The sequence below is a fragment of the Schistocerca americana genome, chromosome 3 (genome assembly GCF_021461395.2).
Source record: "Schistocerca americana isolate TAMUIC-IGC-003095 chromosome 3, iqSchAmer2.1, whole genome shotgun sequence".
Lineage (NCBI taxonomy): Eukaryota > Metazoa > Arthropoda > Insecta > Orthoptera > Acrididae > Schistocerca > Schistocerca americana.
In genome coordinates, this window is record NC_060121.1 from 592,502,995 (window position 1) to 592,530,448 (window position 27,454).

The following is a 27,454-nucleotide window of genomic DNA, read 5'->3' on the forward strand; positions in this document are numbered from 1 at the left end:
TGCGTTTGCAGCAATGCCATTCCACCAAATTGGAATCGACCTTTTGGGGAGATTCCTGCAGTCAACAAATGGGAATTGATGAATAATAGTCTGCACTGACTACCTCACCCACTACATTGCCATCCAAGCTGTGCTGACTGTTGAAGCTACGGAAATTGCATTGTTCCTTCGAGAAGACATTATTTTGAAGCTCAGAGCATACCTAGTGGTGATCACTGATCACAGATATGTTTTCCAGTTGAGACTAGTATTGGAGGTAATCTCACCTTGCAACATAACCTACAGATGAATAGCCTCACAGAATGCTGTAATAAGATGTTGGCAGAAATCCTCTGTATGTAATTCACATTGAACACGGAGACTGGGATACAATACTGCTCATCGTGACATTTTCAAATAAGATGCTGTAAGATTCACACCATTCTTTCTACTCCATGGCTGTGAGACCAATATGATAATGAATGTGCTGATCCTGTTTTAAAAAACAATACTCAGGATGACTACATGAAATATCTCATCACCAGGTCTGAGGAAGCAAGACAAGTGGCACACAGGAGGAAGATTCAGAGCACTATAACACTGAGCATCTCCCAATAAGATAGCGCCCAAGAGATGTGGTATGGATTTTTACACCTCTGTGCAAAATGGGACTGTCAGAAAAGTTACTAAAATGCTGCTTTGGTCTGTATCCTATCCTTCATCAGTTGTGCGATGTCACACATGAAATCAAGAATTGTAACCTTTCCTCAGCTTGGATAAAATGCACAGACATTGTCAATAAAATTCTTCAGAGTATGTGACCGCATTGTCATGTGTAAAATTCGCCGACATTTTGGCTACTGTTGCAAGTGGCCTTCCTCAGAGCGTTTTTGCTAACTGCAGAATGAGGAAAATCTTTAGTTCTTGTATATTGGCGGAAGAGATGGAGGATTAGGAGGAGAAGTGTTGATGTCCTTTCTTGGTGTTTGCATTATTTCTTTTTGTTGTTGGAAATAGACATTCTTGATTGGTGTTTGCTTAATTGCTTGCCACTGGTGGAAATAGACCAGTGAGAAATGGCCAGAAGTTATGACATAGTGCTGTTTACTGTGCAGGCTGAGATGTGCCAGCACTGTGTACCTGCGGCCACTGTGCCCTTCTTCACACCTGTGTGCATTGCCTTCCAAGAGCAGCTGTTCCATTGCACTGTTGCAACTAGCAGCCAAGACATGTGAAGCCTGTACCCATCCTCTCTATTCATGTCGGCGGTTTGTTTGGCTGTTTCTATCACTTCTCTGCCCCCTCTGACTTTATGTGTTGTCTTAGGTGGTCATACAAGCAAACGAGAATGAACTTCTACACCACCGGCAGCCCCATCCCACAAGTTCCACAGGGACCAATGATACATTGTTTACCAGAGGTCCAAAAAGAGACTTTTACTTTATTACCCACAGTGAATAGTATTATTTCACTGGTCTACAGACTAGCGAAAGAACTGGTCCCAGAGCTTTGACATTTAGCGTGCCACAAAGATTTGTATGTTAAAGACCTGACCAATTCTAAAACACTTTTAAAAGAAGAGTGTATCTTGGCTTTGAATCTGATGGTCAACTGTGAAGTGAAGTCTTTATTCATGAATGTACCAGTGCCAAACACCATGAACATTTTAGAGGAATGCATGGTACCTGATATCTGCGAGCTAGTACACCACTGTTTAATGACCACCTATTTCAGATGGAAATGGGAAATCTATGAATGGACAGATGGTGTAGCTGTTGGTTCCCCTCTCTTGCCTATTGCAGCAGACATCTTCGTGGAAGCATTTGAAGAAGTGGGACTCCAGTCCACACTGTTACACCCAGAATGCTGGCTCTGATATGTTGATACATTCCTTATCTGACCACATGGCAGAGAAGAGCTACAGAACTTCCACCAACACCTCAGTTAGTAGCAAAGTGAAATTCAGTTCATGATGGAGATAGAAAAGAAGGGGTGCTGTGTTTCCTTGATGTGGAAGTTTACCGAAAGCCTGATGGAAAACCTGGCTACACAGTATATGGGAAGCCCACCAGTATAGACAAATGCCTACATGCCGCTTCCTTCCGTCACTCTGTGCAGAAAAAAGTCCATCCTGTACACTTTAACCAAGAGGGCCCACAGGATCAGTGATGATGAAAATCTGAAGGCTGAACTACAAAGCCTTAGGTTCAGTTTTGGAGCCAGTGGTTATGGGATGAAGGTGGCAGGTAAAACTATGGCGACAAAGGATGAAGGCAATAGGGGAGTGGAGAAGGAAGCACAAAACATTGCCCTACAACCACATATTCAAGGTGTCACTGAATGTGTGGAAAAATTCTGTGCCAAGCGGGTATCAACTTGATTTTTTTGAAGTAACAAGAGAGTAAAAGATGTTCTAAACTCACTGAAAGATGCAATTGATGTGGTACACGCTGATACAGTTTACAAAATCAGGTGTGAGTGCTAACTAGTGTATGCAGGTGAGGTGGAGCGACCAATTAACAAACGGATATCTTAACACAAAAGATCTAAGGCAACACACTAACTCAGCGGTGGCAGGATGAGTGTAGCAAACAGATAGAATTTTGAGAAGCTCAACTGGCAAAACAGTCACTTACCTTCAGGGGGAAGATTAGAAAGGCGATTGAAGTAGGCAAACAACCCGCCAATATGAATAGAGAGGCAGATACAGACTTTTAACATCTTGGCTGCCAGCAGTAACACCACTACAGAATGGCAGCTCTTGCAAAGCAACACATACAGGTGCGCGAAAGGCCACAGCAGCTGCAGGTACACAGAGTACTGGCACTCCTCAGTGGAATCAGGAAACAGCTATACGTCACAACTGCCACCTGTTTCTCATTTTCCTGTTTCCTCCAATGGCAAGCAATCAAGCAGACACCAATCAAAAATGCCTGTTTCCACCAGTGACAAGAAATAATGCAAACACAAATAAATGACATCCAGTACCCTTCCTCCCCATCCTCAATAACCTACCAGATTATGATAACAGCCTCTTCCGCCAGTATATATAAACTTTTAAGTTTTTCTCATTCAGCAGTTAGCAAAAACACCTGAGGAAGACCATTTGCAACAGTAGCTGAAACATCAGAGAATTTTACAGATTGACAGTGCCATGACAATGGCCATGGAAACCTACACATACGTGTAACCAAGCTGTATGAGCAGAGACGTTGTCCATATCCTCCATATAAAGTCCTACTACAGTCCTGAGGCAAATAAATGACATCCAGTACCCTTCCTCCCCATCCTCAATAACCTACCAGATTATGATAACAGCCTCTTCCGCCAGTATATATAAACTTTTAAGTTTTTCTCATTCAGCAGTTAGCAAAAACACCTGAGGAAGACCATTTGCAACAGTAGCTGAAACATCAGAGAATTTTACAGATTGACAGTGCCATGACAATGGCCATGGAAACCTACACATATGTGTAACCAAGCTGTATGAGCAGAGACGTTGTCCATATGATGTGGGGGGCTTCTTGTTCAAGGAAACTGAAAGTCCACTTGGTGATAGTGAAAATTTGATGGGAAGGGTTAGCTTTGATGCTCGTCGTATTGAAGAGAACGTGGCAGCATGACCTGAGTGCAAGGATCTTCCAACACTGCCATACAGTGGACCACTGACAAGATGTAGATCTAGGATACTTTAGTCAGTTCCAATGAGGACCTCTGACACAACAAGTCACTATTTCTTCAGGAGAGGGAACATACTCCGCATGCAGTGCGGAGTAGTGGTTAGCTTGACTGGCTGTCCCTGCGATTTGCCTCTACACAAACAACCTGCTTCTCAGAATTGTTCATGCCATATTCTAATGCTCTGTGCTGGAGGAGGATCCACACCATATTAGTACGAAAGTCACACCGATCAGTTATTACTGACCCATACTGTTCAAAATGTTGAACACACAATGTTTTCTGTTGTCCCGACACCATTTTTACTAGAACTGAAGTGGGCGCACACTGCTGCTACCTAGTGGGAACTATGTAAAACTCGAGAGTTTGCTCTATCCAACAGTCTGTTTTTCACACACATATATCAAATAACATAATAATTATGATTTTCTTAAATCTGATGATTCTTTTTGTGTATTTTTTGAGTGTTAGCTCATCTTAAAGATGATCATCAAATGCAGGTTTTGGATACTAGAAGACAGGTATTGTGCATCATGGAGAGTTTTATTACTAAAATTCTTAGAGCATGTGATTTAAGAAGAATCATGCAGCATATTGCTTCTTTCTACATGTATCTTGTGAAATGACAGTTACAGGAAAATCAGAGTTAACAGGGAGTCTTTCAAACAGCCATTATCTCCACACCATTTGCAAATAGAACAGGGGAGGGAAGAAATGATTTTGGTACAAAAGTACTTTCTGCCACTCACTGTAAGATAGCTTCCAAAATATAAATGGAGACTAAATGCTACACTTTGTTTGAAATCAAAGAGTCATTTCGGAAGTAATACTATCACTTGAATGTGATGAAGTCTGATAGTGTAAAAGTGTGCAGAGCACTGCACATTTAGCCAACAAAAGGAAGAACACTGAGAATAACTTGTAGGTGTGTTGTATAGGCAAAAACAACATGTACCAGAGTTTAAAAGTAACTGCATTTTGATATGCATTAGGTCAGTGTTGAAATAAATAACTGCCTTGCAAATTAGGCTTTCCAGTGTTGCAGTGGCTTTTCATAGTAGTCAGTGCATATGTCAGAGCACTTGTAAATCGTATGCAGGTTTTGACTGAAGAAGACTGACCTCTCCAAAAATGTAGTACGCACAGCATACACCCAACTAGTAGCCTTATCTCTCTCACACCTACCAACTGGATTTTATTCAGTGTCACATTTTGTCCTGCACCACTGATACACTACGTGCAATAATTAGGTTATTAATCCAATAGCTCATGCCATAGCACTTGACACACAGTTGTATTTCTTGTGATCTTATAACTGAAAAGTATTTAGTGCTGAGAAATGGCATCACACCATTTTCAGCAATGAATTTAAGTTCAATATTGTTATGCATCACCCAGCTTTGGAGTACAGTATTGATGCAATAAATATCCTGTGGCATGCAGCAGTAGCCGTGTGTGATGAGGAGAGAAAGTTTCATGTTAACAAGATCTGGGTCTGAAATTTCAGTAGGGCCTGTCATCATCTTGTGCCAAGGAGGGGAATACGTATATCTTTAATATATAGGTGGAAGGCTGATTTTGAGGTATGGGGTGAAATGTAATTCATTTACAAAAGGAGATTTAATGACAAAGTTGATGGAACTATAAATTCTGTGTTCTTTGGAAATAATTTGTTTGTACTACCATTGGGAATCATGTTGTTGTTGTTGTTGTTGTTGTTGTGGTCTTCAGTCCTGAGACTGGTTTGATGCAGCTCTCCATGCTACTCTATCCTGTGCAAGCTTCTTCATCTCCCAGTACCTACTGCAACCTACATCCTTCTGAATCTGCTTAGTGTATTCATCTCTTGGTCTCCCCCTATGATTTTTACCCTCCACGCTGCCCTCCAATACTAAATTGGTGATCCCTTGATGCCTCAGAACATGTCCTACCAACCGATTCCTTCTTCTGGTCAAGTTGTGCCACAAACTTCTCTTCTCCCCAATCTACATCTACATCTACATTGATACTCCGCAAGCCACCCAACGGTGTGTGGCGGAGGGCACTTTACGTGCCACTGTCATTACCTCCCTTTCCTGTTCCAGTCGCGTATGGTTCGCGGGAAGAACGACTGTCTGAAAGCCTCCGTGCGTGCTCTAATCTCTCTAATTTTACATTCGTGATCTCCTCGGGAAGTATAAGTAGGGGGAAGCAATATATTCGATACCTCATCCAGGAACGCACCCTCTCGAAACCTGGCGAGCAAGCTACACCGCGATGCAGAGCGCCTCTCTTGCAGAGTCTGCCACTTGAGTTTATTAAACATCTCCGTAACGCTATCACGGTTACCAAATAACCCTGTGACGAAATGCGCCGCTCTTCTGTGGATCTTCTCTATCTCCTCCGTCAACCCGATCTGGTATGGATTCCACACTGATGAGCAATACTCAAGTATAGGTCGAACGAGTGTTTTGTAAGCCACCTCCTTTGTTGATGGACTACATTTTCTAAGGACTCTCCCAATGAATCTCAACCTGGTACCCGCCTTACCAACAATTAATTTTATATGATCATTCCACTTCAAATCGTTCCGTACGCATACTCCCAGATATTTTACAGAAGTAACTGCTACCAGTGTTTGTTCCGCTATCATATAATCATACAATAAAGGATCCTTCTTTCTATGTATTCGCAATACATTACATTTGTCTATGTTAAGGGTCAGTTGCCACTCCCTGCACCAAGTGCCTATCCGCTGCAGATCTTCCTGTATTTCGCTACAATTTTCTAATGCAGCAACTTCTCTGTATACTACAGCGTCATCCGCGAAAAGCCGCATGGAACTTCCGACACTATCTACTAGGTCATTTATATATATTGTGAAAAGCAATGGTCCCATAACACTCCCCTGTGGCACGGCAGAGGTTACTTTAATGTCTGTAGATGTCTCTCCATTGATAACAACATGCTGTGTTCTGTTTGCTAAAAACTCTTCAATCCAGCCACACAGCTGGTCTGATATTCCGTAGGCTCTTACTTTGTTTATCAGGCGACAGTGCGGAACTGTATCGAACGCCTTCCGGAAGTCAAGAAAAATAGCATCTACCTGGGAGCCTGTATCTAATATTTTCTGGGTCTCATGAACAAATAAGGCGAGTTGGGTCTCACACGATCGCTGTTTCCGGAATCCATGTTGATTCCTACATAGTAGATTCTGGGTTTCCAGAAATGACATGATACTCGAGCAAAAAACATGTTCTAAAATTCTACAAGAGATCGACGTAAGAGATATAGGTCTATAGTTTTGCGCATCTGCTCGACGACCCTTCTTGAAGACTGGGACTATCTGTGCTCTTTTCCAATCATTTGGAACCCTCCGTTCCTCTAGAGACTTGCGGTACACGGCTGTTAGAAGGGGGGCAAGTTCTTTCGCGTACTCTGTGTAGAATCGAATTGGTATCCCGTCAGGTCCAGTGGACTTTCCTCTATTGAGTGATTCCAGTAGCTTTTCTATTCCTTAGACACTTATTTCGATGTCAGCCATTTTTTCGTTTGTGCGAGGATTTAGAGAAGGAACTGCAGTGCGGTCTTCCTCTGTGAAACAGCTTTGGAAAAAGGTGTTTAGTATTTCAGCTTTACGCGTGTCATCCTCTGTTTCAATGCCATCATCATCCCGTAGTGTCTGGATATGCTGTTTCGAGCCACTTACTGATTTAACGTAAGACCAGAACTTCCTAGGATTTTCTGTCAAGTCGGTACATAGAATTTTACTTTCGAATTCAATGAGCGCTTCACGCATAGCCCTCCTTACGCTAACTTTGACATCGTTTAGCTTCTGTTTGTCTGAGAGGTTTTGGCTGCGTTTAAACTTGGAGTGGAGCTCTCTTTGCTTTCGCAGTAGTTTCCTAACTTTGTTGTTGCACCACGGTGGGTTTTTCCCGTCCCTCACAGTTTTACTCGGCACGTACCTGTCTAAAACGCATTTTACGATTGCCTTGAACTTTTTCCATAAACACTCAACATTGTAATCCTATTCAATACTTCCTCATTAGTTATGTGATCTACCCATCAAATCTTCAGCATTCTTCTGTAGCACCACATTTCAAAAGCTTCTATGGGAATCATATAAAATGCAATATAATTATGGCAGTTTTACTGCTGTTGCAAAATGTAGCTTGGAATCCTGTAATTTTCTTCTGACTACTCTGTTGCTCACTTGTTTGAGCTCATTGGTTCAGTCATCTCATTGTCTGTGCTGTTTTGGCCATGTTTCCTTTTGGAAACCTATGTCATTAGTGTCATTATCCTCATAATATTTTCTGTTGCTGTCTGCTACTGTCCTCTTGCAATGTCTGTCTTAACTGCCCTCTGTTCGAACGTTGTAGTCAGTTGTGGGCTTGAAATTTCGAGCAGAGGGCAGTTAAGACAGACATTGCAAGAGGACTGTGTCAGACAGCAGTAGAAAAGATCATGAGGATAATGACACTTATGACATTGGTTTCCAAGAGGCAACATGGCGAGAGTAGTAGAGACAATGAGATGACTGAACCAAATAAAAGTATTCTGCAGTAGTTACTGTTGTGGACTGGGGGCGTCCTCTTTGATGAAAATAATGCTGCTGCTGGGAAAGATTAATAAAGGTGTCTTGGTAGGGTGGATGCGTGTGTTCTCGGACTGAATACACACAAAGAAAGTAACACAGAATAGTGAATAATAAAATATATTACTCAATTTTGCCAATGCCGTTGTAGACTGCACATTTAGCCTATCCTCGACTACTGTTTCATGAACACGAACTAAATAATGTTCTGTGAACTAAAGTCGGAAGAAAACTGATCTGTGTTGGTGTACAGTTTGAAGAGCAGTTCCAAACTGACAATACTCAGTTAAATCTCTAGGCAGGCAGTCTGCGTCCATACATAATTATTCTATTCGCTGTTCTGTTTCTGCTGAAGAATAACCACTGTCTATCTGTCGGCCACTGTCTCTATCTCATTCAATGACTTGGAGACATTATGAACATTCTGCAGGAACTATGTAGCAAAATTCGGGATGACTTAGAACTTGCAACTTCCGCTAGTGCACAGTTACTTGGGCCACATTTCTCTCTTCGTGGTGGTGCTGCAGCTCCAGGGAGTGAGTCTCGTGGGCATACGATCGGTTTGTGTGCAACAGTGTTCCTGCTGTGGACAGACGTCCATGGTACTTCTGGTATCAACTGCTACAAACTCGTCTTGTGTGGTATATCAGTACACCACAGTTGTTGTATGGCTCACACTTGTAGGTCTTAGAACTCTATTGAAGTATAAGTTTCATTGGGTCTAAATGACTTGTCTCTCTCACATCCACAGTTCTTCTCATCAGTAAGTTGCCAGTATTATGCAGTAACACATCAGAGGTGCTTCTTGCATAATTTTTTGAACACACTTGTCATTAAGCTCAGTTCAGTATTAATCTGCAGAATACTTAGGCAAGATGCAATAACTGCAGACTAACTAAACCCTTGAGAGAATACAGGAGCTATACGACTATTTTCTCAACCACATCAATTAATTATCCTGAAATCAACAAGATACTCTTGGCTTGAGACCAATTATATTGCTGCATTGCCATCTTCATTGTCCATTTCAGTTGCTTTGCAGTTAAGGGTAGGAGAAATTTTCTCAGCCTGGCAGTGAAAAATAGCTTACAACACACACAATCAGTTTCCAATTTTTTATTTGATTTGTGTTTTGTTTTTGACATGAATTCTCAGAAATGAGACAGCATACAAAATCTATTTGATTCTTTTTTAAATGGTTCTAAAATTGCTTAGAAATCTGATTTTGCATTTGCTTTTGGTCAGCGTTTAGCAGTCATGGCACCCATGTTGCAGAGAATTTTCTCATGGTTTAATGTACTGTACTCATTCTTTTAATGTGCCTATAGAGTCATCTGTTTCATACTTCTGTGAGTAACCATAGTTCAGTATTGCTTTGTGGGCGTATTATGGTTACCATTTTATCTACTTGTATGAAATCTACACAACACAATTTTTTATTTATAAAATTAAGCTATTGCCCAGATCAAGTTGAATCCTGTCTTACATTATTCCAAATGTATTGACTCAACAGGAGCAAAATTTACTCAGTATGAACAGAACCTTTGTCCACTCTGAGGAATTTTGATTCATTTTAATACACTTATAAGCACTGAAAATTTGTTGTTTCATATACAGCATTTAATTGAATCAGGTGAGATGACAAATAAACTACTTTTTAAGGCAGGAGAAGAAACATAAAATTTTGCACAAATTTCTTTATACGTTCACACAGGAATCATCAGGAACAAGAAAATCATTTGTTAGAATATCATGAAAATGGTAGATTGCTATTCACTATGTAGAGGAGACAATAGCTACAGAGAGGCACAACAAAAGGCTGCTATCACATTGTTTTTGTTGTGGTTTTTTGTGACTCAGCATCCTCCCTACTGGCTTCATCTTCCACTCCTATAAATTATCAAATATAGCAGATGACCTCTAATAGTAAACCACGTATATTGTTGAAATAGTTTTCCAGCACACTATTCTAAAGTGCCTTAATACTTGGCTTTTTTGCCCCCTTTCCCTACATTTCATTCCATCATCAGTACATATACAGCCAAAGCACCACAAACAAAACAGCTTTATGCCATATTTACCTGGATTGCTTTTCATGTAAATGTAAAGCCAAATCTTCCTCAAAAATGTATTTCTCATTTTTATTGATGAGCAGGTTAACAAAACTGCTTTGAACATACCACAACTCAAAATTGCTGCAGGGATGGGATTATGCAATATTAATACTTCTGACCAAAAGTCACTGATTTTCGGTTTCTTCACAAGGCACAAGTTAATTATTACCAAGCAAAATGAGTAGATATTCTCAGTTTTTCTCATATTCCACCTTCGAAGATGCTATTCTCTATTAAGCTGTTTTGTGTTCTTTGTTTTACCATAAAATGATCCAGCATAATAATTAATTTCAGTTTTTTAAATTATTTCTAGTGACATAAGCAAAGACAAACAATCCGTTGCTGTGAAAGTCATGTCAAGTGGTGTTTCCTGACGCAAGAACACTGTAATTAATTGCTCAAAGAGTACATACACATGGAGGACAAGGTACAACTCTTGCCAACTGTGTAGGAAGGATACTAGAGTGGATGATCAGCTCCCGCCTAGTCTGGACTCCAGGATGTCGAAATCTCCTCAGTTCTTTCCAATGTGGATTTAGCAGATACCGTTCCACTCTTGATAATCTCCCTCTAGTAGAGGTGGCTATACAGGAGGCATTCCTACAGAAACAGCATTTAATATTCATCTTTTTTGACATTAGAAAGGCATACGACACTATGTGGAGAGACAATATACTTTGTCAGCTACATGAATGGGGCTTTCAAGGCTGCCTCCCCATTTTCCTGCGGTCATTTCTTGCTTAACATTGTTTTTATTACAGATTCAGAAATATTCTTTGTGATGGATTTCCTCAAGTTCATGGTATCCCACAGGAGAGTGTTTTAATTGTGACTTTGTTCACGGTTGCAGTCAATGACATATCGTCTGCAGTGAGGCATCTCATGGAATGCTCATTGTTTGTGGATGATTTTTCTAATTTTTGTTCCACTTCTAGTCCCGTATCTTCCTCTCGTCAGTTACAGTTGACACTTAAGCAGCTGGAATGATGGTCTGCTCAAACAGGTTTTAATTTCTGTCCTGAGAAAGCAGTATGTTTTGATTTTAATCATGATCCTTCTCTTTTTACACCTTCAGTACTAAGGCTGTGGGATACTGTTTTGCATTTTAAGGAGAGAGTGTGGTTTTTAGGTCTCTTATTTGGTGGCAAACTTATTTGGTTGCCACATCTGAAGGAGCTCAAAACAAAAGCCCTTAAAGTGTTGGGTATCATGAAGTGCTTGAATGGGAAGGACTGGGGTGCGGATAGATCCTGATTGCTGCAGTTCTGTTAGGGTTTTGTGTGATCATGTGTTGATTATGGCGGAACGGTCTATAGCTTGGCACGACCAACATCTTGAAAGGTACTAGACTCCATACAGCATGAGAGCATCAGATTGGCCACAGGAGCCTATAGGACGAGCCCTATACCAAGCTTGTGTGCAGTCGGGGGAACAACCATTGTGTGCTTGGCAGTGTTTCCTTGTGGCTAAACAGGTGCTCAAGCTCTAGTCATTTCTGACTTCATTGGCTTTCCTGGCATCTATTAATATCTGTGAATCCTTAGAATAACTCTGTTGCACTCTTCCACAAGGGACGAAACCATTCGGTACCCGAGAAAAGCAGCTTTTATTGGATCCGGGAGTGTCTCCGCCAAACATACAGAGAGAGGGTTGGTGCAAAGCTCCGCCCTGGTTGTTATTGAAACCTAGAGTAATTTTAGATTTGACAGAGTACACCAAGTTGTTCACGCCAGGCTACATTTGTAAGAATAACTTTATTACCATTTTAAATGAGTACCAGGACTCTTAATGTCGTCTACACAGATGGGTCCAAATAGGGTGATGCTGTCTATTGTTCTATCATTTTTCCTGCTTCTCTCTTTAGGTTCCATCTGCCTAGTGCATTTACTGTCTTTGTCGCTGAATTCTATGTGACATTTAAAGCTGTGGATCAGATGAAACGTGAATGTGGATCCAAATTATTCATATGCTCTGACTCGCTTGCTGCAGACAATCTGCTCTATGTACCCAGTGTACAGAACTGTTCAGAACATCAGTGACACCATTCTGCACTTGCAAAGACAAGGAAAGGAGGTCTCATTCTGTTGGGTACCTGGGCACATGGGTATCCGTGGGAATGAGTTGGCTGATACCACGGTCAAGGAGGCATGTACCCTTCCCAGTGTAACTGATTGCCCTATCCCTCCATGTGCTGCACTATCGTTGGTACAAAGGTCTGTCATGCATCTTTGGGAGAAAAAGTGGCTGGGCATGATGGAAAATAAGTTGCGATCAATAAAAAGAGACTGTGAGGCCATGACGCACTTCCTTCTGGCCAGTTAAAATTGATGAAGTCTGTTTAACGTGACTTTGAATAGAACACAGCCACCTGACCCATGGCTTCCTTCTCAGATGTGAAGAACTGCTTGTTTGTGATGCATGTGGCATGCTGATTACGGTTCACCACATTTTAACTGACCCTATTTTTTATAATGACGAGAAGGTTCAAGCTGTTTACCGACAGATCTGCCCTCAGTTTTAGGCAATAATGAGCTGAATGTGGCACTTGTATGATTTTGTGTTAAGTCTTCCCTTCTACCTAAGCTTTTAGTATTTTAGAAAATGACTAGCTCATCTAGTTACTATTTTTATGATCTGCCAGTCTCCTTTTCTCGACTTGCTTCATAGTGGCTGTTCAGATTAGATATCATTGTTTATAATGGTCTGCCTTGGCTCGCTTGCTCCATTGTAGCATCCAGAGGAGTTGGGTGTGTTCATGTAATTAAGATTACAAGGGAGAGTTGTGATCTTATGTTGTATTTTAGGCTATCTTCATTTTGTATGCTACAGCCCCATTCGCCTCACACAGTTAGCATAGGGGTGCTGAAGAATGCGATGTTGAGTACCCTCCAGATGCAGCAGCAGCAACACCAACCGCATAGTTATGAGCAAGGATGTTGCCAAGGCCAAACTGAGACGTGTCCATTGCTAACACAAGGTGCTGACCCAGCTGAAAGGTGACAAAACGAGTGGCTGACCACAGCTTAGATTTCAGGAACTTGAATGCCCAGTCACAAGCTGCTGACCAGTGGAAAGGAACGTATTTATGTATTAAAACATAGAGTGGTTGTGCCACAATAACAGCATCCAGTATGAATTTGGGATAGTGTGCAGTTTTGCCTAAAAATGCTTATAATTCCTTGACGTATGTGGGATGTGGCATTGTGGCAATAGCATTGTAGCAACCGCTACTCTCGTTGACTGCTGTGTCCGCACACGTTAGTTCCGTTCGCACCATCCATAGATACAGTTGTGTCACAAATTCAGTGACAGCATGGCAACAAATGAATGGTATAAACTGCCAAGTTTGAATCCGCAGCTTGGAGTGCTGAGTAATGTTGTTGCCTTTTCCTTGGACTTATAACTTTTGTTTTTATGTTTATTCTACTCCTTGGTTACTGTTTTTGTTGTTTACAAGTTACCTATAACAACTGTGCTTCTTTTTCTGTAATACCAAGTAATAAACTGTTCAAGTATATTCTCAGTGTATGTTTGAATATTTATTAAGCACGGGTAGCTCTACACGACGAAAATATACCCGTCAGTGGTGACCCCAACATGATTCGTGCTGAGAAAATCGGTCCCGCGACAAAATCGATTACAGAATGGAATCGCCTGCAGTATCGAGACTGGTTGTTCACCTCCCAACGTTTTGCTATGCTGAAATTACGGCACCACCGACCAAGAATGCATACGAAAGATTAAAGACTGAGTTCATTTGTAGAGCTGCAGCCTCGCAGGAAGACCAGATCAGAAAAGTGCTGATTCAGGAAGATATAGGCGACAGAAAACTGTCTCAGTACCTGCCTCACCTCCGCAGCAAGATGGACATCAGAACAGTGCCCGACAATCTTCTGCATACGCTATGGAGCAGCCATCTGCCGCCGCAGTTAAAGATGATCATAGCATCACAGACAGAGATGTCCCTGGACACTGTTACGGAACTGCCCAACCGCTTCCAAGACGTCCTCGCTCTGGTCCAACAGATTAGTGCTGTGATAAAGTCTGGTAGTGTCATGTCCATGGCTCATCCCGTTTCACGCGCAGATTATGATGCTCTGTCTGCCAAAGTTGATCCACTGAGTGCACAGATTGGCACACTGTTGTCTCAAGGAGGTCATAGTCGCTACAGAGGACGTAGCTATTCCTCGACTCAGTCTGTATCAGATGCTGGTCCGACCAGTTGTTGGTACCACAGAAGATTTTGTGAGCAGGCTAAAAAGTGCACTAGCCCCTGAGCCTACCCAAATGCAAACGGCAGTCAGACATAGGCACCACAGACTGCTCAACTACATCCCGGCTGTTATTCATTACTGACAGGGTATCAGGCTGGAAGTATTTAATTGACACAGGGTCCAACCTTAGTATCCTGCCCAGAGCGCAACTACACTGTTGCAGGCCACCCACTGCATTTAGCTTGTCTGCTGCAAATAATTCAGCAATTGTGCAACATATGGCACGCGGCATGAAGAATTGAATTTGGGGCTCCGCTGTCAGTTCACATGGGACTTCACTGTAGCAAACATGTCGATTTATTAGCTCACTATCAGCTCCTACTGGATGTAGCAAATTCTCACCTAATAGACAATGTTACCAGACGTACAACCACTGGGTACCATCATGATGCCAGAACATACAACATCAAGGTTATACAGGTTGCAGACAAGGAGTATTGCTCACTGCTGCAGGAGTTCCCGACATTAATGAGGCCTCCAGGCACGCCACAGCAAGTTTTGCATGATACGGTCCACCACATAAAAATTATGGACAGGCTGCCTGTGTATTGCCAGCCGAGACAATTGGCTCCAGTACGCCTCGCCATTGCTAGAACAGAATTCGACACACTGTTATGAGAAGGTATCATCTGATCCTCAAGTAGTCCATGGGCATCTGCACTGCATTTAGTTCCCAAAAAGGGAGGAGCCTGGCACCTGTGTGGCGATTACAGAACGCTCAACTCACAGACTGTGTCTTCTGGTAAACCTTGCGGGATGTAAGGTCGTGGTCCATGAAACTCTTCAGCTCCTAACGTTTCGTCCAGTGCTTCGCTGGACATCTTCAGAGGGGTGTTTCTCCTCCGGTGAGTCTTGTCGACTCTTGTCGGACGTTAGGAGCTGAAGAGTTTCATGGACCACGACCTTACATCCCGCAAGGTTTACCAGAAGATATGTCATCCGGTCGTGAAAGCCTTCATACTATCACAGACTGTGCCTGATAGCTACCCAGTACAACTACGAAAAGACTATAGCCACTCACTGCCTGGAGCCACTGTATTCAGTGTTATAGACTGTGCAAAAGCATATACCCAGATTCCCGTGGCAACAGAGGACATTCCAAAGACCCCTATTATTATGCCATGTGGGTTGTATGAAAGCATTTTTATGACCATCGGCCTGCATAATGCTGCTCAAACGTGGCAGAGGTTCATTGATTCTGTCTTGCGTGGATTGAACTTTTGTTTTGCCTATCTGGACTATGTGTTAATGTATTCATCATCCAAGGAGCAACATCGCCAGCTCCTGAGAGAAGTTTTTGAGAATTTCAAGAAGTATGGCGTGGTGTTAAACAAAGCTAAATGTGTGTTCGGCCAACGTCAAGTCAATTTCCTGGGTAATCAAATATCTTCATCAGGCTCATTACCACTCACTGAGAAGATTGAAGCCATATTGGATTACCCAAGCCATCTACAATAAAAGAGCTATGCAGATACTTAGGAATGCTCAATTTTTGCCACCGTCCTTTACCACGCACTGCCGAACAACAGCCGCCATGGACCGAGGAGATGAACATGGCTTTCGAAGTAACCAAAAAGAGCCCAGCACAAGCAGCACCGCTGGCACAACCCAAGCTTGAAGCTCCACTGGCATTAGTGGTGGATGCCAGTCAGTTAGCCACTGGTGCAGCCCTCCAACAATGGGTGGACAATGCCTGGCAGCCGCTGGCTTATTTCTCGTACAAGCTGTCACTTGCGCAACAAAGATGGAGGACATATGATCGGGCACTTTTAGCCGTATATCAAGCAATCAGGTACTTTCAACCACAGGTTGAGGCAGGAGAGTATGTGATATACACAGATCACAAGCCTTTAACATATGCCTTCCAGAAAAACAGCAACACTTGCTCTCCACGGCAGTACAGCCAATTGGAATTTATTAGCCAGGTTAATACGGACATCCGCTATATATCAGGCATCACTAATGTGGTTGCGGATTGCCTCTCTAGAGTGACCAATGTCTCACAGTCTGTGGACATGATGGCACTTGCCAGGGCACAACAAGATGATTCCAAGCTACTCACCATATTGCATGATGGCACTGCAGCACTCAATTTACACAAGTCGACATTCCTGGCGAGAACATGAAATTGTACTGTGAAGTATCACATGGCAGATCAAGGGCTTTTGTTCCCGTTGCATTTCACAGACCATTGTTCGAGTCCTTACATAATCTTTGCCACCCAGGAGTCCAATCAACATTCAAGCTAGTGTCTCAAAGGTTCGTGTGGCCAGGGATAGAAAGAGACTGCGCAAATGGACGAGAACTTGCTAGCGCTGCCAACTTTGCAAAATCACTCGCCACATTCATTCCCCAATAGGAGAGTTCCCGGACACTTCTTCATGCTTCGCCAATGTTCATCTTGATGTGTTAGGACCATTTCCTCCACCGGATGGCCAGCAGTACATATTCACAATGATTGATAGTTGTGCACAATGGCCCTAAGCAGTACCTACGGATAACATCTCCGCCTAAACACTAGCCACCACTGTCATATCAACCTGGCTGGTGAGATTCGGCTGTCTGCTTCATATCACCACCGACAGAGGCTGACAGTTTGAGTCAGATTTGTTCACACAGTTAGCAAAGTTCTTTGGCGTAGAACATCACAAAATGGCCAGTTATCATCTGGCCAGCAATGGCATGCTTGAACATTGGCATCAAACGCTGAAGGTTGCACTAATGTGCCATGGGACGTCTTGGACATTTGCACTACCCTTAGGTGTGCTGGGGCTACGAGCCGCATGCAAACCAGATATAGAGTCCTTGGCAGCTGAATTGGTTTATGGCGAGACTCTACCCCTACCAGGGGAGTTTGTCGACACAGACCTACTGTCAGAAACAGACGACCAACCAGAGTTCCTTCACAAGTTACGGGAACATGTAAGCCAAATCAAACCCACAAAGGCCTCCAGGCGTGGCCATCCAACAACTTTTGTGCATAACAACCTCGAAAGCTGTTTGCACATTATGTTACATACAGACTGTGTCAAGCCACCACTGCAACCACCATATACTGGACCACATTGCATCCTGCGCAGACACACACACACAGACGATGCTAATCATAGTAAATGGCAAACAGGCCACCGTGTCTCTTAGCAGAGTGAAGTCGGCTTACATTTTCAAGGAGTCAAGAGCTCAACATCTGACAGATGCAACACCTCGACTTCTGGCACTGCTGCCACAACAGGTCAATGCAGAACCTACACTCACCGCCCGCTCGGGATGACGTTCACTTCTCTGCCAAGTTCAGAGAAGACGCACCACGCTCCGCTTTCACCAAGGGGGCTCCTGTAGCGACTGCTACTCATGTTGACTGCTGTGTCCACACATGTTAGTTCCATTCGCGCCATCCATAGATACAGCTGTGTCACAAATCCAGTGACTGCACGGCAACAAATGAATGGCGTAAACCACTAGGTTTGAATCCGCTGCTTGGATCACTGAATAATGTTGTTGCCTACTCTTTGGAGTTATAATTTTTGTTTTTATGTTTATTCTGTTCCTTGGTTACTGTTTTTGTTGTTTACAAGTTACTTCTTTTTCTGTAATACCAAGTAATAAACCATTCAAGTATATTCTCAATGCATGTTTGAATATTTATTAAGTACGGGTAGCTCTACATGCCGAAAATATCAGTACGCTGGCACAGTGGTTTAATGCCAGGAAGAGACGCTTCAAAACCCAAACAAATAAAGGACAGCTGAAAAAATTGTGTCTTGTCCAAATTTTAGACTGTAGAACAGAAAACTGAACACACAGCTTCTGCATATGTTCCTTTATAGAGGCACCAGTCAGTACTGTGTCATCTAAATAGTTGACACAGCCTGAAACAGATGCAATAAGTTTCTCTATAAAGTGTTGAAAAATAGCTTTTCTCCACGCTACACCAAAAGGCAAATGCTGTTAACTGAAAAGCCCAAATGGGATGTTGATAACTAGAGGATGTTTAGATTCCTCATTGAGCGGCATCTGTAACAGATAGGTATCAGTGACTGGCTGTGCGTTTAACAGATTTTTAAAAATCACTACGGAGGGTGAGAGGAACTGATATCTGAAACTTTGGACCAGGCTTCCATCAGACTACCTGCATTCCATGAAACTTGAAAAGACTGAGCTACGTTCAATACTTCTGTAAGCAAAGGATTTTCACACTGTAGGGCTCACTCTGGAACTTCCCTATCAGGAGCAAAACATATGATTGCCTCAAAAACCATCCAATCATTGTTGGACTCCTTTTGAACATTTGTCATAAAATTATGAACTAGGCTAAGTCCATGTAGTTCGCTGTTCGTATCCTGTGTGATTGTTTTGGCTACTTTTGGCAGCAGTAAAACTACACATGAGCAGCAATAACATGAGTATGTTTACAGTGATAGGAAGAAAGTAACTCACACATCTAATCAAAAGAAAGACTAAAAAGTGCTCGTAATGGGTAAAGCTGATACAACAACTGATACCCTTGAGGTGAAATCCACAATGAAAAAAGGGCCTTGCACAAGTTTATGTTTGTTACACCAGATGTCTGGAAATATTGCTGCAGGTGTTTTTCGTAAGCATCCCAGTCTTCTGCTACATTGTCATGCATAGGAAATGGTGGCGGATATGTTGCTGTCAGAGCCACAGGTTGTGCCATTGTAGTCATTAAACTGGAAGTAGCAACCTGCTGTTGCTCAAGGAGAGATTTAACCACTGCCTCCACAGAAATTAAATTAATGGTTGAAGTGGAACACGTGGAATCGAATCCCATCGTCATTGCCCAAAAATGTTCTAACCCAAGAACACTGTAATTTATTGCTTGAACAGAAGACATGCATGGAAGATAAGGTACAATACAATTAGCAATACACAAGTGGCTTGTGGAGCCTGGTGCTCCGGCCAGTGTATTCTTTAGTTCCAACAGGAGGCTCAGCAAGCAGGCTGCACACGCGACTACTGCCGTATTAGCAGGCAAGGTAGCCTCTACTGACCAACCCAAACACAGACTTCTGAATGAACTATGAAGTGGTGCACACACAAAATTGGGAGCTACAGCATGATGCCTTCACATGGGCAATTTCTTGAAAAGGTTTTATGTGAGAAAGACAGCCAGCTGCATGCCATCGAAATCTCTCATTTCTTCTTGGGTCTCTTAAGTAGTGATGGCAGTGAAAACTGTACATTGTCATTTTATCCTCTTAAACCAAAATTACAATGTATTTTACTACCAGAGCTGTTTTACACTTTTCTTTTAGATGACATGTTCTTGCAAATGCCACATCTTTTGTTATTACTTATTTGAGCATTGAGCTGCTTACAAATATGAATCAGCATTGAAATCCTCAATTTCTGCTTCTGAATCAGTCATCAAGGACTTCATCCATATAACAGAAAATATCACAGTAAACAAATTTCGCCATTTGGAAGCTGCAGAAATGTGCAGAAAGTGGGTCAGCAAACACCACAGAGGTGGTAATGGAATGCAGACATCCTTCCTTGTGTTTTCAGTTAATTTATTTTAATATTCTGTGGGTCATAATTGCAACTTCTCACTGTGATGTCAATGACAATTGCAATAAACTTTCTCAATGAAAAATATGGCAACATGCTGACCATTTACATGATCTTTTTAAGTTACTTCTTTTTTTTTTTTTACATTTAATGTTTTATCCTTAACTAAGATCTCTCTCTCTCTCTCTCTCTCTCTCTCTCTCTCTCTCTCACACACACACACACACACACACACACACACACACACACACACACAGCAACCCTATTATTACACATTCTGTGAAGTAGAAGGATCTTTCAGGCAGATATGATGAATTTAATCTGTTATCTACTGAATTCTTCATATCACTCAGTAGGCAATCAAAGATTTTTATGTCTGAATGTCTCATTCCTTTCTGTGTCAAAGTTAAGTGATGTGTAATGTAAGTCATTACTCCTTCTAGTATTATGATATTATGAATGTTACTGTTGTTTTCAAATTGTGATTTATTATTGAGAACTAACTTCAAATGAGAGTAAATGTATTTTGAGGCTGTTGTCAGAAAGACCAACTGTTTAAAGAGCTATTTACAAGAAGCTCTAGAGTGGACACTACATGTTACCTTTAAAGTACACATCTTGTGACAAATCATATTCTGCTTCTATGAGGCATTTTCAGAAAGTAAGTGTATTATAACTGTATTGGACTGTGATTTTTTTGTGAGCTGGCAACACTAAGTGGTAGAGGGGGATCCCCTGAGGAGAGCGAGCATCTCAGGAGCACGTTAGTGTGTAAACTCAAGTTGTAGTGTCCATTTGCATGAAAGATGTCGATAAGCAATCCCACTAAGTGCGAGTTACATGTTGCGATTCGCTTCATGCTTGCAGAAGGAATAAGAGTTACTGAAATCTTTTCATGAATCAAAACTGTTTATGGAGAAGGTGTTACGAACAGAAGGAGTGTTTTTAAGTGATGTAGAGAGTTAAGTGGAGGCAGAACAAATGTTCATGACGAGCAGAGGAGTGGAAAACCTTCCATTTTGACTGAGGAGTTGGAGTAAAAAATCAAGGAAACTCCTTGTGGAAACCGCTGAAGAACTCTCTTATGAGATACTGAGAAAATGCTGGGATACCAGAAACTGTGCTCGAGGTGAGTCCCAAAAAAGCTGTCAGAGCAGCACAAGAAAAATCGGGTTTTAGCACCTGCAAGATTCCTGAGCGACTTGAATTGGAAGGTGAGGATTTTCTGAGCTCTGTTGTGACTGGAGATGAAACATGGGTGGCTCATTACATGCCTGAGACAAAAAGAGAGCCATCACAGTGGCAACACATCAATTCTACATCCTAAAAATTAAAAACCACAATTTCAGGCAAAAAGAAAGAAAAAAAAATCATGGCTTCATTTTTTTGGGACCAAAAAGGCATCATTTTGGTTGAATTTTTGCCTCAGGGAGACCATGAATGCACAACAGTATTGTAAGACACTAAAGAAAACACTAATGGAGCATTCAAAAGAAAGAAGTGAAATGCTGATGAAAGGACTGTGCGTGTCCTCACACAGCCTTGGCTACCAAGGCAATCTTGGACTCATTTGGTTGTAATGACTTGGCACTTTCAAATTATCATCTTTTCACCGCCCTGAAGGCAGACATGGGTAGAATTAAATCTTCTTTGAGTAGGGCATAAAGAAGTTTGTACTACAGCTCACCACATGCATTGCAAGGGATGGCGATAATATGGAAAAATAGTCAAATGTATTAACAACATCCTGTAATTTTCTCAAATACACATTTTCTAAAAAGCAAAAAATATATAAAAATCTGGTACACTTACTTTCTGAACATGCCTTGTAGTTCATTTTCTTATTAATATAAACACCTAAGAATTTAGAATATTTATTAGTTTAACCTTATGTTTCATTCTAATTCATTTCTTATTGGGCTTTATGCAGCACAGAATAGTGTGCACTGTGTTTAACTGAAGTTCAATGAAAGTCCATTTGCAAAGAACCAGTAGTTAATTTTTGTGAAAATGTTATTTACATTTTTAAATGTGGGAGTTTATCCATTAGGATTGATTATAGTACGTCCGTTGTCAGCAAAGAGCATCTGTGGTGTATAATGGCATATAATTCGTATATGTATAACAAACCAAAATCAAACCCAGTGTTGATCCCTATGGTACACTTCTTAATGTGACACCCCTCTAATGGGTTACTCTGCATCCTTATAATTAAGTAGGATGAAAACTAGTAACCAGCAAGTTCTCTGACACCACAACATGTAAGCTTCTCAAGGAGAATACTGTAAGTGAATAATCAGATGCTTTTTGACAAGTCATAGAAAATACTGGTTGTTAGTATTTTGTCATTTAAATTTGCAACAGTAGGCACAAAGTGGAGTATTGGCTACAAAATGATGGTGCACAGCATGAGCCATTCTCTGACATCATTTGCCTAACTGACTGACACTGCCCAAGTCCTGCTCAAGTGCTATCCACAAAGTGTTAATAAGCTCATGTTTATAGAGGTGTTTTGCTCTTCATTCGTCACTTTCATCCTTTTTTTTTCTTATATTCATAGTTATTTATTCATTTAGTTTATTCCCCCTGTAGCCAGTCTTTTCAATAATTCTGTGATGTGTGGATCATTTACAACAACTTTGTTAATGTGTTATTACTGAAGTATATGCTATCTGCTGTTGCTCATTGCAATGGCAGTGCCTGTCAGGTAGTGTGGTCAGTTGGTCACCATGATTGTAATTCATGGGTGGAATATACACAGCACGCTAATAAATCACAGGATGGTGGAGTCTCTATCGATTTTCAATTGCTCTCCTGATAATAACCAACAGATGCCCAGTCGAAATATCTTGCAATGAAATGAACAATGGCCAGCTGCAAGTCTTCTTTGAATGTTCCATTTTCAAAATCACAATACTAATAATAAAATAAGGAGGAGGAGGAGGAGAATAATAATATTAAGTTCACCAATTACAAGCTCTTTAGAGACCAATAAACTTGTTGGAAAAAATGTTATGTTGGTAAGTTGTAAAGTAATATTTTGGTCTCCTGCATACTCACATTATATTGGCCTGAAATGTATACCTTCATTTTCTACACTTTCTGAAAAATAGTATGCTCTGATAACTACCTTTCAACTTCCTTTCAAGATGGATTCTGCCATCCTTACTTCTCTTGCTTACATTAGTACTGGTATCTGTTTTCTTTGCTTGACACTCTTCTTCATATGAACATGTTTTTCTTGACATTCCAGTCTTATCAATCCGATCTTTCTTTAAGACAGTTCTAATCTGCGGTCCTTGTTCCCATCCGGTTCCATCAACATGGTGATCCAACATTCCTAATGAGTAAATAATTCTCAAGTTCATTCACTTTTGGATAAATAAATGGCTCCTTCACCATCAGACATTTCATTTCCAGTGACAATTGAAACTCTGTGCCAGGACTAGAACATCATTTATACACATCATAAACACTTCGGTGTGCATCTTGGTGAATGACAAGATGGAAACTGTGCAGTTCTCTTCTTTTTTCCCCCAGTTCTTTGTAATATTCTTTACTAGTCTGACTATGATCAATGTTACTTTATTCTGTGTCCACTATATTGTTTTTTCTTCCTTTTTTTCAGTTCATCTGTTTCTTTAAAGATAAGAATGTATTGTATACCTGGTGCTTTACAGCTTGCAAATGTACTGTAATTATAATTGTCACCAAGTTCACAGTATTGTGCTGTGCTTCCGAACCTGTCCCATCTTCATACCCTGCTTAGGACCTTGTACTTGTATTTCTGTTCATTTTCATTATACAGACTGGGAAGTCATCACCATCTTCTTTTTCTTCATATTTGCAAGAATTCATTTGTTTTTTGAGTTCATAATTCTCAGCACTAGTATTAATTAATTTTCCAACAAGCAGCCACCAATAAAACTTGTGTTGTTGTTGATTAATGGCACTCATGTAATTAATTTATAAATAATAGTTATTGGGAATCCCTATATTGAAGTAGATTGTTTAGCCAGATGTCTTTACAATCTGCTGTTCATTTCTAAATTCTTTAACATTGATACTATCACAGATTGCTGACATAAGTTTGATAAGATTCTTTAAATTGAAACTCAGATTTGATGTAAATAAAGTTTTCTTTGCATATTGTGGCTTGTACACTTATCTGGAAGTGAAGTGAACATTTTTCCTCTTATTACAGATATGATGATAACACTGGTGGAGCGACTTGCTGAATTTATTCCTATTCTCCCTTACTTTGAGGAAAATAAATATTTTTATAGTTTTGAGGTGCAGACAATGGCCATGATTATTTTCGTGCTGAAATTACTTCTAGGATTGGATGATCGTACAGAGCACAGTGTGTCAGAAACTGCAGAAAGGCTAAATGAGTGAGTATATGATTATTACTGTAACAGAATGTCTAATTATGATAGTGCCTCAAGTCCTTACATTAATGTAAACATCTACATCTACATTCATGGTCTGCAAGCCACTGTGCGGTACATGGTGGAGGATAACCTGTACCACTGGTAGTCATTTCCTTTCCTGTTACACTCAAAAATACAGCGAGGGAAAAATGACTATCTATGTGTCTCTGTAGGAGCCCTAATTTCTTATACCTTATCTTCATGATCCTTGCACAGAAAAAGTATGTCAACATAAATAGAATCATTTTGCACTAAGTTTCAAATGCCAGTTCTCTAAATTTTCTCAATAGTGTTCCGTGAAAAGAATGTCACCTTCCCTCCAGGGATTCCTAGTTGAGTTCCCAAAGCATCTCCATAACACTTGTGTGTTTTTCAGATCCACCAGTAACAAATCTAGCAGTCTGCCTCTGAATTGCTTCAGTGTCTTCCTTTAATTGTACCGACTCGAGCAATACTCAAGAATAATCTGTACTAGCATGCTATACGCGGTCTCCTTTACAGATGAACCACACTTTCCCAAAATTCTCACAGTAAACTGAAGTCAGTGATTCACCTTTCATACTACATTCTTCACATGCTCATTCCATTTCATATCACTTTGCAACATTACACTTAGATATTTAAATGATGCGAGTGTGTCAAGCAGGACCTACTAATTCTGTATCCGAACATCATGGGTTTGGTTTTCCTATTCATCTGCATTAACTTACTTTTTTCTACAATTAGAGCTAGCTGCCATTTATTACTCCAACTAGAAATTTTGTCTAAATCACCAAAGCATCATCAGCAAACAACTGCAGATTGCTATCCATCCTGTGCACCAGGTCACTTATGTGTATAGGCAATAATAGCAGTCCTATCACACTTCTCTGATGCACTGCTGACAATACCCTTGTCTCAGATGAACGTTTGGCATTGAGAATAACACACTGGGTTCTGTTATTTAAGAAATCTTCAAGTCACTCACATATCTGGAAACCTATTCCATATGCCCACACTTTCATTGACAGTCTGCAGTAGGGCACTGTGTCAGGTGCTTTCCGGAAAGTTAGAAATATGGTATCTACCTATTGCCCTTCATCCATAGTTCCCTGTATGTTATATGAGGAAAGGACAAGCTGAGTTTTGCATATGTTATACTTTATAAAACCGTGCTGATTCGTGGACACAAGCTTTTTGGTCCCAAGAAAGTTTATTGTATTCAAATGTAGAATATTTTCAAGGATTCTGCAGCAATCCAATATTAGGAACATTGCTTGGTAATTTTGTGGTTTCGTTCTTTTACCCTACTTATATACAGGAGTCACCAGCAATTTTTTCCAGTCACTTGGGATTTTGCACTGGACAAGAGATTCACGATAAATGCAAGCTAGGAAAGGGGCCAATGCCATAGAGTACTCCTTGTAAAACCAATTTGGGATTCCATCAGGACCTGGCAACCTAATTGTTTCTCTGAGCCAACCGCTATCGGCCTGAAAACCTTTTTGATGGTGACAATATTTTGCTTCGTGTACGCTACCACAGTAGACTGACTGCCACAGGTTTTGTATCCCAGGTGGTTTGAATGAAAAGAATTACAGGCGAGACAAATATTGATTGGCTGTCAAGGTCTCTTGTTGTTATTCTACTCAGTATCAGGCTGTGGGAAGGCATGGTCTACAACCCTACCTGCAGGGAGCCACTGATTTGAGTGGATACTGAGAGAAGGTGGCAGAAATTGCAACACAAATAAAAGATTTAGAAATTAACACAAAGAGATGTATTCTGAAATTAGCACAGAAAATGTACTCTTAACTGGGGCAGCTTCCACTGACATAGAAACATACATAGAATGACATATCTAAAAACAAAGATGATGTGACTTACCAAACGAAAGCGCTGGCAGGTCGATAGACACACAAACAAACACAAACATACACACAAAATTCAAGCTTTCGCAACAAACTGTTGCCTCATCAGGAAAGAGGGAAGGAGAGGGAAAGACGAAAGGATGTGGGTTTTAAGGGAGAGGGTAAGGAGTCATTCCAATCCCGGGAGCGGAAAGACTTATCTTAGGGGGAAAAAAGGACGGGTATACAATCGCACACACACGCATATCCATCCACACATATAACATATATGTGGCGATACTCATCTTCTGCATTAGTATCGGAATTTGATGGCGCCGAAAATGTGAGGCAACACTTGTTTTTCACATTGACAAGTCCACTGTGGCCATATACAGGGTATTACAAAAAGGTACGGCCAAACTTTCAGGAAACATTCCTCACACACAAAGAAAGAAAATATGTTATGTGGACATGGTACGGAAACAACTGGTTCTCCTGTAGCACTTCTCTTCAAATCACATTAATCATGGAATGGAAACACACAGCAACAGAACGTACCAGCGTGACTTCAAACACTTTGTTAGAGGAAATGTTCAAAATGTCCTCCGTTAGCGAGGATACATGCATCCACCCTCCGTTGCATGGAATCCCTGATACGCTGATGCAGCCCTGGAGAATGGCGTATTGTATCACAGCCGTCCACAATACAAGCACGAAGAGACTCTACATTTGGTACTGGGGTTGTGTAGACAAGAGCTTTCAAATGCCCCCATAAATGAAAGTCCAGAGGGTTGAGGTCAGCGTGGAGGCCATTGAATTGGTCTGCCTCTACCAATCCATCGGTCACCGAATCTGTTGTTGAGAAGCATACAAACACTTGGACCGAAATGTGCAGGAGCTCCATCGTGCATGAACCACATGTTGTGTCGTACTTGTAAAGGCACATGTTCTAGCAGCACAGGTAGAGTATCCCGTATGAAATCATGATAACGTGCTCCATTGAGCGTAGGTGGAAGAACATGGGGCCCAATCAAGA

General features: G+C 41.2%; 1 protein-coding gene across 1 annotated transcript in view; it reads left to right on the plus strand.

Moving 5' to 3' along the window:
- Positions 1–27,454, plus strand: part of LOC124605384 (TATA box-binding protein-associated factor RNA polymerase I subunit B) — a 309,701-nt gene that overhangs the window by 222,129 nt on the left and 60,118 nt on the right. Inside the window, exon 8 of the mRNA XM_047137024.1 lies at positions 24,361–24,550. Within this exon, the coding sequence (XP_046992980.1) occupies positions 24,361–24,550 (190 nt within the window). The remainder of the gene's footprint in view (positions 1–24,360; positions 24,551–27,454) is intronic.